General features: G+C 40.8%; 1 protein-coding gene across 1 annotated transcript in view; it reads right to left on the reverse strand.

Moving 5' to 3' along the window:
• The window catches only part of MROH9 (maestro heat like repeat family member 9), a 138,781-nt gene that overhangs the window by 69,457 nt on the left and 53,037 nt on the right, over window positions 1-16,287 (reverse strand). Inside the window, exon 3 of the mRNA XM_047076468.1 lies at window positions 3,849-3,928. Within this exon, the coding sequence (XP_046932424.1) occupies window positions 3,849-3,928 (80 nt within the window). The remainder of the gene's footprint in view (window positions 1-3,848; window positions 3,929-16,287) is intronic.

The raw sequence follows: 16,287 nt of genomic DNA on the forward strand, positions 1-16,287 counted from the left end.
ATCTTTTTGTACTTGTTGAGGGCTGATTTGTGTCCAAGTATGTGGTCTATTCTGGAGAATGTTCCATGTGCACTGGAGAAGAATGTATATTCTGCTGCTTTAGGATGAAATGCTCTGAATGTATCTGTTAAGTCCATCTGGTCCAGTGTGTCATTCAAAGCCATTGTTTCCTTGTTAATTTTTTTATGAGATGACCTGTCCATTGCTGTGAGTGGGGTGTTGAAGTCTCCTACTATTATGGTATTACTATCAATGAGTTTCTTTATGTTTGTGATTAATTGATTTATATATTTGGGCGCTCTCACATTTGGAGCATAAATATTTACAATTGTTAGGTCTTCTTGGTGGATAGACCCCTTGATTATGATATAATGCCCTTCTGCATCTCTTGATACAGTATTTATTTTAAAGTCTAAATTGTCTGATGTAAGTATGGCTACTCCGGCTTTCTTTTGTTGACCATTAGCATGATAGTTGGTTCTCCACCCGCTTCCTTTCAATCTGAAGTTGTCTTTAGGTCTAAAGTGGGTGTCTTGTAAAGAGCATATAGATGGATCTTGTTTTCTTATCCACTCTGTTACCCTATGTATTTTGATTGGAACATTTAGTCCATTGATGTTTAGAGTGAGTACGGAAAGATATGAATTTATTGCCATTATGTTGCTTATAGAGGTGGTTTCTGATGGTGTTCTCTGGTCCTTTCTAGTCTTTGTTGCTTTTAGTATTTATTTATTTATTTATTTTTCATCTTTTCTCCCCTCAGAGAGTCCCCCTTAAAATTTCTTGCAAGCCTGGTTTAGTGGTCACAAACTACTTTAATTTTTGTTTGTCTGGGAAACTCTTTATCTCTCCTTCTATTTTGAATGACAGCCTGCTGGGTAAAGAATTCTTGGCTGCATATTTTTCTGATTCAGCACACTGAATATATCCTGCCACTCCTTTCTGGCCTGCCAAGTTTCTGTGGATAGGTCTGCTGCAAACCTGATCTGTCTTCCCTGGTAGGTTAAGGATTTTTTTTCCCTTGCTGCTTTCATGATTCTCTCCTTGCCTGAGTATTTTGTGAATTTGACTATGATATGCCTTGTTGATGGTCGGTTTTTGTTGAATCTAATGGGAGTTCTCTGTGCTTCCTGGATTTGATGTCTGTGTCTTTCCCCAGGTTAGAAAAGTTTTCTGCTATGATTTGCTCACATAACCCTTCTACCCTTATTTCTCTCTCTTTCTCTTTTGGGACCTCTGTTCTGATGTTCTTCCTTTTTAATGAGTCACTGATTTCTCTTAATTCTTAAATTGTGCTCCTTTGCCTTAATCTCCCTCTTTTTTTCTGCTTCATTATTCTCCATAAGTTTGTCTATATCACTGATTCTCTGTCCTGCCTCATCCATCCTTGCCACCGCGGCATCCATGTGAGATTTCAGCTCAATTATAGCATTTTTTAATTTCATCCTGACTAGCTTTTACTTCTTTTATCTCTGCAGAAGGGGATTCTAATCTATTTTCAAGTTCAGCTAGTATTCTTATTATCATGATTCTAAATTCTGATTCAGACATCTTGCTTATACAAGCAAGTGTTAGTTAAGTCCCTTGCTGTCATTTCTTCCTGCTCTTTCTTTTCTGGTGAATTCCTTCATTTCATCATTTTGAAGGGAGAAAAAGGAATTTGATGGGAGAAAAGAAGTAAAAGCTAGTCAGGATGAAATTAAAAAATGCTATAACTGAGCTGAGATGTCAAAGGGATGCCACGGTGGCAAGGATGGATGAGGCAGGACAGAGAATCAGCGATATAGACAAACTTATGGAGAATAATGAAGCAGAAAAAAAGAGGGAGATTAAGGCAAAGGAGAATAATTTAAGAATTAAGAGAAATCAGTGACTCGTTTTCTCCCTTTTCTCCCTTCAAATTTCATCATTTTGAAGGGAGAAAAGGAATTAATGAGGTAAAAAAATTAACATTAAAATATATATTAAAATTTTAAAAAATATATTAAAATTAAAAAATTAAAAACAAACACACACACAAAAATCAAATAAATGATGCTACATCCTGGGTATGTTTTGGTGTGTGTGTTGAAAGGGGCTTGATAGATTAGAGAAAAAAGGAGAAAGAAAAAAAAAAGAAATCTTTTGAAAATTTGAAAAAATGAATACACTGAAGTAGACTAAAATGAAATGATGGAACTAAAATAGAATTTAAAAAAACTTACACAAAAGTAAAAAATACAGTAGAAAAAAATTAAATAAAAATATTTTTAATGCAAACTGAAAGTAAAAATGAATTTTTTCTCTCTCTGTATTCAAGAAAAAGAAATGAAAAAGAGAAAAAAGAAAAAAAAGAAAATTGAATAGATGGACCGGCAAACAGACTGAAATACGATTGAAATTACTTTGTTTTCCCCTAGAAGTGAAACTATGAAGGGCTTTATAGTCCATAAACTAAGCAGGCAGAGAGACTTGTGTCCTGAAGAGGGAGGTTGGCCCTTTGGGTGGGGCTTAGTGTAACGACTCCGTTGTCCACTAGATGGCGCAGCTAGCTTACTGGGGTGGGTTGTTGTGGCGCTGCAGGTGTGTGTGTGCGCGCGCGCGCGCATGCGCGGGACAGTGAAAATGGTGTCACCTGGTTACCCGCTCTCTAATATCGGAACTCTGTTCTCCCTGATCAGCAATCGCACACCCGTCTTCTGTCTTCAGCTTCCGCCCACTCCCCGCTCTTACACTGTCCATGACCAAGCCCCAGGCAGCACCTCCCTCCTGAGTTTTATGTCAGATGCGGCTGTGTCTCCCGACCCCTTACTTCTGAGGGACTGCGGCTCTGACCCTTTCTGCCCCTCTGCGGAGGGTCTCACCGAGCAATGGCCGGGTGCCGGCCGCACCCGGGAACGTTCGCCGGACCCTGCTGGTGCCCACGCCCTGAGACTGCAGCCGGGGGCCAGCCCGCCCCAGAGAAAGTTGGCGCGATCGTGTAGCAGCGGCGTTTCAGGGATTATGGAAAATCACAACACGCATCTGGCACTGGGCTCCACCCCCAGCGTCCTTGTTCCAGCACCAGGAATGTGGCCATTCTCCCGGGTCTGCCGGGGTCTTTGCCTGTGCGGGGGCCAGGCTGCCTCTACCAGGTGTCCTCCCAGCGGGGGAACCATCTCTCCCATGTGGCCTGAAGCCCCCCGGACTCCACTCTGCTCCTGGGGATTCGCCCTTCCCACCCCAGCACCACCAGGTATGGAGCTGTGGCATTTCAGCCTCTGTGCTCCCCCTATTTATAGTCTTAAGGGAATTTAAACCCTCTCCTTTCTCCTTTCTCCCTTTTTAGTTCAGTCCCTGTGGGTGTTTCCACTTTTCCACTTTCTCTCCAGCTGCTTTTGGGGGGGGGTGCCTTTCCCGTATTCTCCCCCCGTCTCCATCTTCTCTCCGCACACAAAAGTGGCTCCTTGTCCTATGTGGCTTCTCTCTCCCCCAGTTCACCTCTCCACACCGTGTACCTGCTGAGTTCTGTGGTTCAGGTTGTGCAGATTGTTGTGTGAATCCTCAGATCAGTTTTCTAGGTGTGCAGGACGGTTTAGTGTTGGTCTGGCTGTATTTCATGGATGTGAGACACACAAAAACTTCCATGCTGTTCCGCCATCTTGGCTCCTCCCCTCTACAATCTGCTTATTTTTCTACAATAATTAGACTGTTTATCTATGCAATACAGAAGAGTTGAGGAAGAACATGAGAAAGAAAGAAATAACAGCTGCTGAATTAGGATGGTAGGATTTGGAGTAATTTTCTGTTTTTCACAAGTGTGAGTTTTCTCTATTGTGTTTTAAAGATATTCAGTCAGTGAAATGCGAGAGCATTATAGCTTCTTGTACCTGGAGTTCACGGCGAGGATCATGGCTTGATCACCGAAAAGGCCTGAGTATACATCCCATAGGCTGGTAGCTATGTGCTCCTGGAAAAAAGAAAAGAATAAATGATGGCAGCCCTTGAGGCATCACACGTAGTTCTCTCCTTCACTGAGAGCAACGGACCAAACTGGACGGGACTAGAAGTCCAAGAGTTCATAGTGTTGAGACCAAATTAATTTAAACTCATGATAGCATCTTGGCCTAAATGGTGGCCTTTTACATTCAACCACTGTGCTTCTATAAGTAGCATTTCTGGACAAAATGTTGTCGAGGATGCCCTCTACGACACCGTAACTGTTAAGTACAGTCTACTCGGTGTGGGGTCTCTTGATAAAAATACCAGCAGGATGATTTAAATCAGGACTTAGTGAAGAATGTCTTCTGCTATAGAGTGAGAACCATGTTATAGGTTAATGTACAGTGATTTAAACTTATCAATTATAATCAGTGAGATCCTATGCAGACTTTCCCGATCTTTATTGAAGAAACTGGAGACCTGGGGCAAGTCTGGTGGAGGAGTATCTCTTTTCTTGTGTGCATCCTTATCTTGTTTATACAAGCCTCTGTGGCAATGTCACTTCTTGCATCAGAACCAATAGTGCTGTTTCCGGAAATTCCCAGCCTGTACTTCTGAAACAACTCAACGTTCTTTTTTAGGTGCTGCTGTAAAATAATGCTATTTCTGAGGGTATTTATTCTCTCTAATGCATAGGCAAACACCTGCCACTGACTACTTATCACCCTGAAAAAAGCCCTGTCCTGTCTGCTCAGTGCCGCTCCTCTGACTCCAGTATTGAGTACCTGTGGGGTCTGTGTCTTACCTTTGTGGGATGTCAGAATTAATCCAGTAGATAGGGCTATATGCCTGTGAAGTCCATGTTATGGACTGCAAGTTTGTGTCCCCTCCAAGACCATATGTTGAAACTCGAATCCCCAATGCGATGGTATTTGGAAATGGGCCTTTGGGAGATAATGAGGCTCAGATGAAGTCATGAGAGTAGGACTCCAAGATGGAATCCGTGCCCTTATAAGAGAGATCCAAAAGAGCTCACTTTCTCTCTCTTTCTGCCACGTGAGGATGCAGGGAGGTGGCCGTCTGAAAACCAGGGGGACCAACCTCACTCAGACATTAAATCTGTTGTATTGTTTTTAAAAAAATTGTTTTTAATGTTTATTTAATTTTGAGACAGAGAGAGAGAACATGAGCAGGGGAGGGGCAGAGAGAGAGGGAGACACAGAATCTGAAATAGGCTCCAGGCTCTGAGCTGTCAGCGCAGAGCCGGCTGCAGGGCTCCAACTCGTCAACTGCAAGATCAAGACCTGAGCCTAAGTCAGACGCTCAACCGACGAAACCCCCCAGGTGCCCCAAATCTGTCATATTCTGATCTTGGCTTTCCCAGACTCTAGAGCTGTGAGACACCTCCGCTGTTTAAGCCACTCAGTCCATGGAATCTTGTTAAATCAGCCAGAACTAAGACATTTAAGAAACGTCCTGTTTGGGATTGGAACTAAAAACTGGCATTTCCTCACTAGGCACAAGTATCCTGCCATGACCTTCCTGGGTAATAGCACCCTGAACACTTTCTAACACCCCCCTCCCTGGGCTGTGCTGAGACCGAGTGGTGTAAAAGACTTATTCTTCTTTCTCTAGAATATTTATATCCATACCTATCGTTGATTCCTAACAACACCAAATGTGATTTTATTCAATCTTAAGAGAATAAGTCTTTGCTATGTTGTTTATTAGCATATCACATTATCATTACGTAGAGAACATAAAACCTACATGGCAGACAACTCTCACTGTGACATGGGAACTATAAATGGTGGTTTGTCTAGTTTGAAATTAGACATTTTTGTCCTTGGCACTGTTTTCTTTCAATTTGGCCAGAAATACACTAGTATTTCTCTGGGCAGTGACTAATAGCATGTTCTGTCACTATATAAGCAATGTTCTTCTGGGACTATTGCCTCACTGGGAACTTTCCTCATAGACAGAGTTCTAATTGGGTGTTAGTCCTTGGAAATCAATTTGTAACACTTCAAATTGAAATCTGTGGTTCTCAACCCTGGCTGTACACTCAGGGCCTGAAAAATAACCAATTTTGATTCCTGGGCCACACCTCCAGAGATTTAAGAGGTCTGTATTCAAGATCACGCGCACACACACACACACACACACACACACACACACACACAGAGCAAGGCTTCCAGGTGATTCTGAAGTACATCCAGGATTGAGCAGCACTTTTTAAGTGAACTATTTCCACTCAACCCTGGAGCTTGCTTCACAGTAATACATTGTCAATTAGTTGATCTATAATAACACAGACTTCTGTTCCCCATCTGTCAGCCAGCTTCTCTTTATTTTCGTGGAGCCAAATTTGTTACTACAACTCCATCACCAGGTTATTGTTCTGCTCACATTACCTTCACATCACACTGTTGTTGATTAACTGAGTTACAGCACACCCCTTCCTTCTCGTGAACGTGCTTTTGCCTGTGCTATAGGTACCACTGATATTAATGTAATACCCAAAGCCAGTGCGCATCTCAGTAAGCAATAGGTTTGTCTAACATCTATACGTGGGTTCTGAACTGGTGTGAACCTAGGAAGTTATAGGAATTGGCCAGGAATTTTACCTGCTTTCCCCAGTTAGGCTCTTTGTTATTATTCAGACTACATAACATGCTCACCGGAGTTCCCCGAAATTTCTCAGGGCCACCTCTGGGGAGTTAGGACTATCATTCTGGCTTTAACTTCTGTTATATGGATAAGTTCTCTTTCATCTCATTTTCAATTACTCCTTCATCACTATGGCTCTTCACTGGAAACCCACAGTAAATGATAAGATGGTCACAATCCTGGAAATCTATACTTTGTAATATATTTCATAATACTAGCTTCTAGGACCAGCCTGGTAGGACTTAAGCTTCCATATTTATTATTTTGGCTTTCTTCTTTAAGCTGACCATCTGCTTTTTATATATATCTTATATCACTGACATTTTTGTTCAATATCTGTTGTCATTCTTGGCCAGAAAAATTGGAGTCGTGCCAGTTTGACTAGTTCCTTAAGCCTCAGATGTTTCAAATCACAGACATTATGTGTTTCTGATGCCACCTTAGCCCGAGGGCAAATGGTATTATCATAATAATCATTATTCTGAGGGAATTTGAACTCCCTTCTAGTAATTCTCAAGCAATCCTGGGAATGCTCAAAGGGAACCATTTGGTTCCATTCCAACCATTAACATTGCAATGGCCGAAGGGATCCAAGAGGACTTGGTCCTCTAGAATATAATGTGAGTCTGCACCTTTTCCTTCATCTCTAGCTCCCTAGAATGTCTCTTTCTTTGACAAAAGCAAAATACTAAAGTGCAGAGAGATGAGGAATCTGAATTGTGGGCATGAATATCCATGCATTGAGAAAGGGTTTAATGCTTTCGAGAAGTAGCTCTCAACCCTGGCTGAGCCTTAAAATCATCTTCGGATACCTTCAAAAGATCCACATGCCTAGAACTCACCCCACACCAGTGAATCCAGATCTCTGGAGGTATGGCCCTAGCAATAGTTTTTTGTTTTTGTTTCTGAAGCTCCATATATAATTGTAATATGAAGCCAGAATTGAGAACCACTGTGTTACAGGACACGAAAGAAGGCCTTCTGGCCAGAGCAAAGCATGCTAAGTCATGGGCCCAGAGAGGCCAGATCACAGCAAGTCCTCTTGTGAGGCCTAAAGATTTGCTACTCATCTTTAAGAACAAGTGGGTGTGTGTGGGGGGGGGGGGACGTAGTCATTTAATCAAAAGGGGGACAAGGTCACAAGTCCGCTTGATTGAACAAGGTAAACTGATTACAAGGAGAACAGTTAAGGCTCATGTTACTCAGGAGAGAGACTATAATAGAAGAGGGTTGGTTCCGGTGTTGGCAGAGGAAATAAGAGAGATTTAAGAGATACATAGTCACTGGTGACAGTGCTTAAAGGTCCCAAAAGAAAAAGACGGAAAAACATCTTTAGGATTTGGAGCCACAAAGGCCACTGGAGACTTGGGTGGAAGAGTTCGGTGCAAAGTTGTGTCGATCCTCACATTGGCGGGTTCTCTATGCTGAGCATTCAGTGCGGGTCTCACATTTGGATCTGAGATCCTCAGCTATCCTCAGACACAAACGAACAAAGAAAAAGGCACTACTGGCCAAAGGTTACTTTTCCTTTCTATAAGACCAAAGTCAACACATGAGGCTCAAAAAAGCAAGTCTATATTATTGTGGCAAAATCAAAACCATGTGTACCTGCCTTTTGACTGATTCTGGTGTAAACGATTAAGACTCATTGGGGCACCTGGGTGGCTCAGTCGGTTAAGCTCTGACTTCGGCTCAGGTCATGATCTCACAGATCGTGAGTTTGAGCCCTGTGTTGGGCTCTGTGCTGACAGCTCAGAGCCTGGAACCTGTTGCAGATTCTGTGTCTCCCTGTCTCTCTCTGCCCCTCCCCACTTGCATTCTGTCTCTGTCTCTCTGTCAAAAATTAAGAAAAAAAATTTATAAAAAGATTAATACTCACTGAAGAAACCTTGACATTGCGTGCCTGGAGACCTCAGACCTTTCTTTTTATCATTTTTTTCAGGTAGACTTCTGTGCTTTCTCTGATTCCTCTTCCCCAAACAGAGCAGTGAGCGTTTCTGCTGAACTGCATTAGTAAAGGCCACCAGAGTGCACTCTCTTGAGGTAACTCAAAAGTTACAGCATGCCTGTAAAATCAAAGGGTGTCTACAGACCCAGAGACCCAACTATCCCTGACTTCCTAAATGGGAAGGATTTCCACTTTCTTGACTGGGGCCTGCAAAAAGAGGAACTTTATTTTTAAGCTTAAGTATACATGGATATCATAACCAAGTTAGTGTGTCCTGTATCTACTTGGTACTTGTTAGTGAAAGTGTTGTTTTGGGTCCAAATCTCAACGTGACTTCATTCATGCAATTCTCAAACTTGCCGGTGGTGGCCCACTGTGCAGCCCTATGTTCACAGATATCTGTATCAGTACCTGATAGAAGTCTGCTGATATAACTTCCTGCTTTCTTCCCCTCCCACCTCTTTAATGCCATCTTTTAAACCCTCAGAACTTGTAATAGATATTACTTGGTATGTAATATAAAAAAAGAAACTGAGTAAAACAGATCATGAAAACCATCACGTTCGCATCAACTCCGACAGCTCAAGAGGGTGCGGGTCTCTGATTATTCTCATTTTTAAAAATAAGAGTGTCCTACTTCCATAAAACTAGAAGAACATCGAAAATTTATCATATATCCACTTCACAAAGAAAATCTCTTTAAGTTCCCAGAGATAGAAATTATGCAGGTCACGTTGTTTTGCAACAATGCGGGATGTGAAACAGAAGAATGGGACAACAGAGATTCATATGTAAAAATACATATTGATATTTTTACCTCATGCCTACACAAAAAGAACTCAAAATGGATGATAGATCTAAATGTAAAAGCCAAAACTATAAAACCTTTAGAAGAAAAATAGGAAAACATTTTTGTCATTTTTGGTTCAGGGACAGTTTTCTTTGATATGGCTGCAAAACACAGTCAATAAAAGGAAAAAAACGATAAATTAGACTTGATTAATGCTAAAGCCTTTTGCTCTTCAAAAGATACCATTAAGGAAAAGATAAGACAATCAATGTACTGACAGAAAATATTTGCCAATCATATAATCTACACTCAATAACCGTACAGTCTATAAAATACCCCAAAATAAATGGTTAAGAAATGTCCAAGGTCTACACGAAGAAAAAAACTTTACTGAAGATTCAAGTAAGGGGAAAGAAACATACATGTGCCAGATGACAAGACAGTAATTTAAAGAAGTAAATTCTCTGTAAATTAATCTGTAATTTTAGTGCAATTCTAATCAAAATGCCAAAGAAATTCTGGGAGAAATTTGACAAGTATATTCCAAAGTCCATCTGGAAGTACAAATGAGTAAAATTAGCTGATATATTTTTGAAAAAGAGAAATAAGGGGATAGATTTGTCTAATTAGAGACAGAAAGATTTTGGTTTATATATTTCCGCTATCTTTAGTAGTTTTAAAGTGTGATAACTCCTTTATTGCTGACTTGCTATGATGGCATCGCCTATCCCTGTGGAAGCCAAAACATGCTGCTGAGGCTGTTCCCGCCCTCTGGTCAAAGGCATTGATGCTGCTGCTAATCCTTGCTGATAGGCTCCCATGGCTGCTGGTAGCCGTTATCAAGAGAATCGGGGTCGCACAAAAGGGGCTCTTGCTTTAGAGCAAGAGCCACAGGCAACCTCATTTACTGTCATCATTTCCAGCTGCTTGTTGCTTTTCTCTCTCATAGCAGCCCCATCGTCCTAGCACTCAGCAGCTACCTCAGTGAGAGCCTCTCCTCTCCTCTCCACCATCTGCTTACCCTTGAACCACACCTTGATAATCTCTTCACATGAGATGTGCTCTTTTCCTGCAGGCTCTTTCATTTGTTAGTTCTGTCTCAATGGGAGTGGTCCAGACGTCCTTGAAGCCTAGCAGGAACTCAATTTAGGCTCAAACCCCGACGCCCATGTCAAACAAGTTTCTGTTTTATATCCTATGGGCCATCTGACCATGTTTTTCTTTTTCTTTTGTTTCCTGTATTCGACTATTTCCAACCTAAGTCTATGTCACAATTTGATTTCTAGACTTGATCGTTCCACAGCTAAGAGAAACAGAGACCCTGCTCCTGAAAACAAAGTAAGGCCTGAATTGTAGTGCAGTTTTCACCTTTGTAGGACCATGTTCTTGAAGCTGTCTCACTAATTCCTACTGTGACTCCAGAGACCCTGGAGCTCACTCCATGAGCTTGTATCCTGGCTCTGCCGCTTGGCAGCTAAATGGGCAGGTCACTTGCTGCCCTGTCTCTTCAGTTGCCAGGAGGGGATAGCAATAGTACTCACCGTGGAGGGCCGTCACAAGGATTAAATGACTTAGTTATTTAAAGCCATTGGAGCATGACTACCATGTTATAAATGCTATGGACGTGTTAGCTGTTCTCCCTATGATTGGAGCAGGGAAGGGGTTCCCTCTCTCATGGCTCCCCTCACCTTCTTGTCTTTATTTCTCCAGGTCATGGCTGTGAATTGGGAAAAACAGTTTTCTTTTTCTGTCTGCTCATGGCATTACTTCTGATCCAGTTTGGTGGGAAGGGGTTTCACAGTGATGACGGAAGGAAGGATATGAGGCTGTTGTAGGAGATCATTTAGGAGATGGGGGGTGGGTAAGTGGGGAAAACAGTGGGATGGTGAGTCAAAACTTTCATCCTTTTGAATTAGTGTTGAAAGTCATTTCCAGGGGGCACATGAGGGTAAGCAAGAATATGATTCTTCAGGGAAGAAAAAACTAAAGCCAGTTTTCAATCAAACTGCCTCTTTCCTTGCCCCAGATACATGTATTTTAAACACGAATTATGATACCCTTGTAATAGAGACAGTGAACAAGTTATTTTGTTTTACTTTATTTTTATTTACCCGGGAGATTTCAGTTACATTAATGTCTTCTAGAATCTCACTTACCAGGCGATGCCATTTCACGATGGACCGTAGACACTGGAGACCGGTTACTAGTCAGGGAGAAGAAGGAGACTAGTTAAAAGGGAATCAACTTAATCTCTTATCATCTTAGCGGGATGTATCCCCAAATTTGAGGCTAGTATGATCTTGATGGCAAAACCCATCAAGGATAGTATGCACACACACCCACACACGCGCACACTAAAACTTCAGATACTGAACAACACTTAGTAAAAAGGTTAGCAGACAGAATACAGAGACACATTAAAAGAATAATAAGCTATAACCAAGTGGTATTTATTCCAAACGTGCAGGGATGGTTCAATAAAAGAGAGCTCATAACACAATTATTAACATTAATTGCTTTAAAAAGAAGAAAATTTACATAATAATTTTTGTGGAGGCAAAAAAATCTGATAAAATTGTAAGCATATTCTTTTTTTTAAGTTTATTAATTTATTTTGAGAGAGTCAGAGACAGCACGAGTGAGGGAGGGGAAAGGGGGATGGGGAGAGAGAGAGAATCCCAAGCAGGCTCTGCACTGTCAGCACAGAGCCCGATGCGGGGCTCGAACTCATGTACCCAGAGATCATGACCTGAGACGAAATCAAGAGTCAGATGCCTAACTGACTGAGCCACGCAAGCGCCCTGTTTTGTAAGCCTATTCTTGATAACAGTTCTTAATAAAGTAGATATGTGGTTAATTTCTCAATGTGATATATAAGCACAAAAGCTAGGACCAGATATAATAAGGAAATGATTAGAAGCATTCTCATTGAAATAAAGAATGAGACAAAAATTTCTACCACTATTTGCCATTTCTGCACATAACCATCCAGTATTTTTATTTAAAAAAAATTTTTTTTAGTTTATTTATTTTGAAAGAGAGAGTATTAGCGGAGGAAGGTCAGAGAGAGAGAGACAGACAGAATCCCAAGCAGGCTCTGCACTGTCAGCACAGAGCCCGACTCGAGGCTCAATCTCACTAACCATGAGGTCATGACCTGAGCCAAAATCAAGAGTCAGATGCTGAACCCACTGAGCCACCCAGGTACCTCATCATCCAGTATTTTTAAAAATAGAAATAATATATTACAAAGGAAAAATATATTATTTTTTATTTACTCACTCCATGGACAATAATGTGAATGCTCTTTAAATTTCTCTATGTTATCAGAATGACGAGTTAGATTGGAGTTTATCAGTTACTGAAATATTTGGAAAATTCTTTTATAGAAACTTTAGGACCTGGGATACTTTGTTTGAGGAGATAGCCCTTTGGTAATTATTCTTACTTCTTCCATTTTAATTGCTCTGCCTAGATTTTCTAGGTCTTCTGAAGTTCTTTAGATTTTTTTTTTTGGAATAATTTTAGATTTTCAGAAAATTTGCAAAGCTAGTAAGAGATCTCATATACCCCTCACGCAGCTTCCCCTAATGTTAGCATTGTACGTTACCATGGCACATTTGTCAAAGCTAAGAAATTAATATTAGTACGGTTCTATTAACTAAACTATAGAGTTCATGTGGATTTCACCCATTTTTCCCATTCCAGGATCCCACTGCATTCAGTCATCCTGCTGCCTTAGTTTCCTCTGACCTGTAACTGTTTTTGCAACTTTCCCTTGTTCACGACCTTGACAGTTTTGAAAAGGACTAGTCAGGTATTTTGCAGACTGTCCCTTGACTTGCATTTGTCGGGTGTTTTCCTCATAATAAGACTGGGTTTTTAGGAAAGAATGTCACTCAAGTGAAGTGTCCTCTTCATCATGAGAAGGTATCAAAATTTGAGCTTAGTAGTCTTCTTATTCCTCTCATCAAATTCAGGAATTCAGCCTTGTCTTTATGTATGCCTTCTTTTTTTTGTTTGTTTTTGTTTTGTTTTTAAATACGAAATTTACTGTCAAATTGGTTTCCATACAACGCCCAGTGCTCATTCCAAAAGGTGCCCTCTTCAATACCCATCACCCACTTTCCCCTCCCTCCCACCCCCCATCAACCCTCAGTTTGTTCTCAGTTTTTAAGAGTCTCTTATGCTTTGGCTCTCTCCCTCTCTAACCTCTTTTTTTTTCCTTCCCCTCCCCCATGGGTTCCTGTTAAGTTTCTCAGGATCCACATAAGAGTGAAAACATATGGTATCTGTCTTTCTCTGTAGGACTTATTTCACTTAACGTAACACTCTCCAGTTCCATCCATGTTGCTACAAAAGGCCATATTTTATTCTTTCTCGTTGCTGTGTAGTACTCCGTTGTGTATATAAACCACAATTTCTTTATCCATTCGTCAGTTGATGGACATTTCGGCTCTTTCCATAATTTGGCTATTGTTGAGAGTGCTGCTATAAACATTGGGGTACAAGTGCCCCTATGCATCAGCTCTCTTGTATCCCTTGAATGCATGCCTTCTTTTTTGACTGCCTTTTTTGGATTTATTTACTTACTTACTTACTTATTTTCTAACTTCTTGCTTTGGATATATGATTCAATTACTTTCATTCTTTCTGGTAGTCTAAATATTGAAGGTTATGGATCTTTTTCTGTTTGCAGTTTTGGCTGTGTGCTGTAGGTCCTGCGATGTGTTACCAACATTCTGCAATTTCCGTATTAATTTCCTCGTTGACCCAAGAATTGTTCAAAATAGAGTAGGACAGATGGCAAAATGGTAGGTTGTTTTTTGTTTTCGTCTTTGCTTAGTCTCATAAGTTTGTTATTACTTTCTAATGTTTTGCCTTGTGATCAGAAAGTATTTTCGCTATTTCTACATTTTGGAACTTATGCAGAGATTTCTAACCTAACAGGGTGATCTTTTGTGAATAGACCTTTTGTGCTCACTGGGAAAAAAAATACATTCTCTGTTTTTAATGGATAGAGACTGATATACAGATCTCTCTCACACAACATACACATACATATACATATTTACCTTTGTCTTTGCTGTATCCTAAATTCTTACTTGCTTTCTGAATCTTTGATGTCATGCTGACAAAGGTGAATTAAATTCTTCTAATAGTACTGCAAAAGAGTGTTTTGTGTTAGTATATGAACTAGTAACGTTCTTATAGTTTTGTTTTGCTCTATCATTTTTTTTTTTGCCCAAAGGTACTTTTATTAAGGGGTAATATACACAAAGTGCATAAAATCTTAAGAGTACAGCTCAATGACTTCTTACATATTTATACAACCATGTAACCATGAAGGTGTAAAACATTTCCAGTGTCTGAAAGGGTACCCTTGTGCCCTTTTCAGTGGGAACCCTTCTCCCTCGCACCCTCCCTGTCCCCCCCTCCAGCCCGAGATAACCACTATTCTGACAGCTAACATCAGAGGATTAGTTTTGCCTTTTCTTGAACTTCATGTAGGTGAGATTGTATCTTTTGCACACTATTTGATTTCCTGTAAGACTTTTTTTTGTGCTTGGTGATTTGTAGTTGTAGTTAAATTTCAGGAATTTCAGTAGATTTCAGGAATACGTGTATTATTTTCCATTGCTTTATCGTTTTCATGCTACTATGTTGTACGGAATGCACATTGTATTTATTTTCTTTTGCTGTGTAACAAATTACTACAAGCTTAATGGCTTAAAAAACCATCCATTTACTGTTTGACGATTTCTACAGGTCAGAAGGTTTAAGCTCTGCTTAGGGTCTCACACAGCTGGAGTTGAGGTGTCGGCAGGGACTGCAATCTCATTTGAGGCACAGGATCCTCCCCTAGGTCATTTGGGTGTTTGGCAGAAATCAGTTCCTTGAGACCGTTAAGATTGGAGGGCCACTCTCTTGCTGGCTGTGTCTGAGTGCACCTTTCAGCTCCTAGAGGCCATCCCTTGCCACGTGGGCAAGACCTTCTCTCACTCCAATCTCTGACTTCCGTCTCCCACGTTTAGACCCAAACTTGCACCAGGCCCACTAGGGCAACACCCATTTTGATCAACTCAAAGTCAGCTGCCTAATAACCTTTATTGCATCTGTAAAATCCCTTTTGCCATATTATGGAACATTGTCATATCTCATCACAGGCAGAGAGCAGCCCACATCCTGCCTTACCTTTCCAGCTTCATGGGGGAGGGATTTATTCAAAGCATGGATACTGAGAGACAGGAATATTGGGGGGCATCTTACAATTCTTCTTATGTAGATTTTTATAATTATTTTGTCTTCATTATGGATTATACATTTTCTCATTAAGTGCTGCTTAAAAATACATTTAATGTTTTAAAGTCTTTTTTTTTTTTTGAGAGAGAGAGAAAGAGAGAGCTCGAGTGGGGAAGGAGCAGAGAGAGAGAGGGAGAGAGAGCGAGAATCCCAAGTAGGCTCCAGGCCCAGTGTGGAGCCCAATGTGGGGCTTGATCTCAAGACAGTGAAATCAAGACCTGAGCCAAAATCAAGGGTTGGAGGCTTAATGGACTGAGCAAGCCAGGCATTTATTTCCAAGTGTGGAATTCAAGTTATCTGGATTAAGATCTCAACTCCTAATTTGCTGTCACAATTATTTGTGTACATTTTCCTGGAATGCTTTTTTTCCATCTTTTTATTTACAACCATTTTGAGATCTTTTGTTTTATAAATGTCTCTAGTATGTAGCATATTTCTGGGTTTTATTTGTAATTCAGCCAGATTCTTTCCTTCTTTTTTTTTTTAATTTTTTTTGAATGTTTATATATTTTTGAGAGAGAGACAGACAGAGCATGAGCAGGGGAGGGGCAGAAGAGAGAGGGAGACACAGAATCTGAAGCAGGCTCCAGGCTGTGAGCTGTCAGCACAGAGCCTGATGTGGGGCTCAAACTCACAAGCCGTGAGATCATGACCTGAGCCGAAGTCGGACGCCCAA

The sequence above is a fragment of the Lynx rufus genome, unplaced genomic scaffold, assembly GCF_022079265.1.
Source record: "Lynx rufus isolate CCGP_SWC_20201006 ecotype Redwood Valley unplaced genomic scaffold, mLynRuf1.p SCAF_15, whole genome shotgun sequence".
Classification (NCBI taxonomy): domain Eukaryota; kingdom Metazoa; phylum Chordata; class Mammalia; order Carnivora; family Felidae; genus Lynx; species Lynx rufus.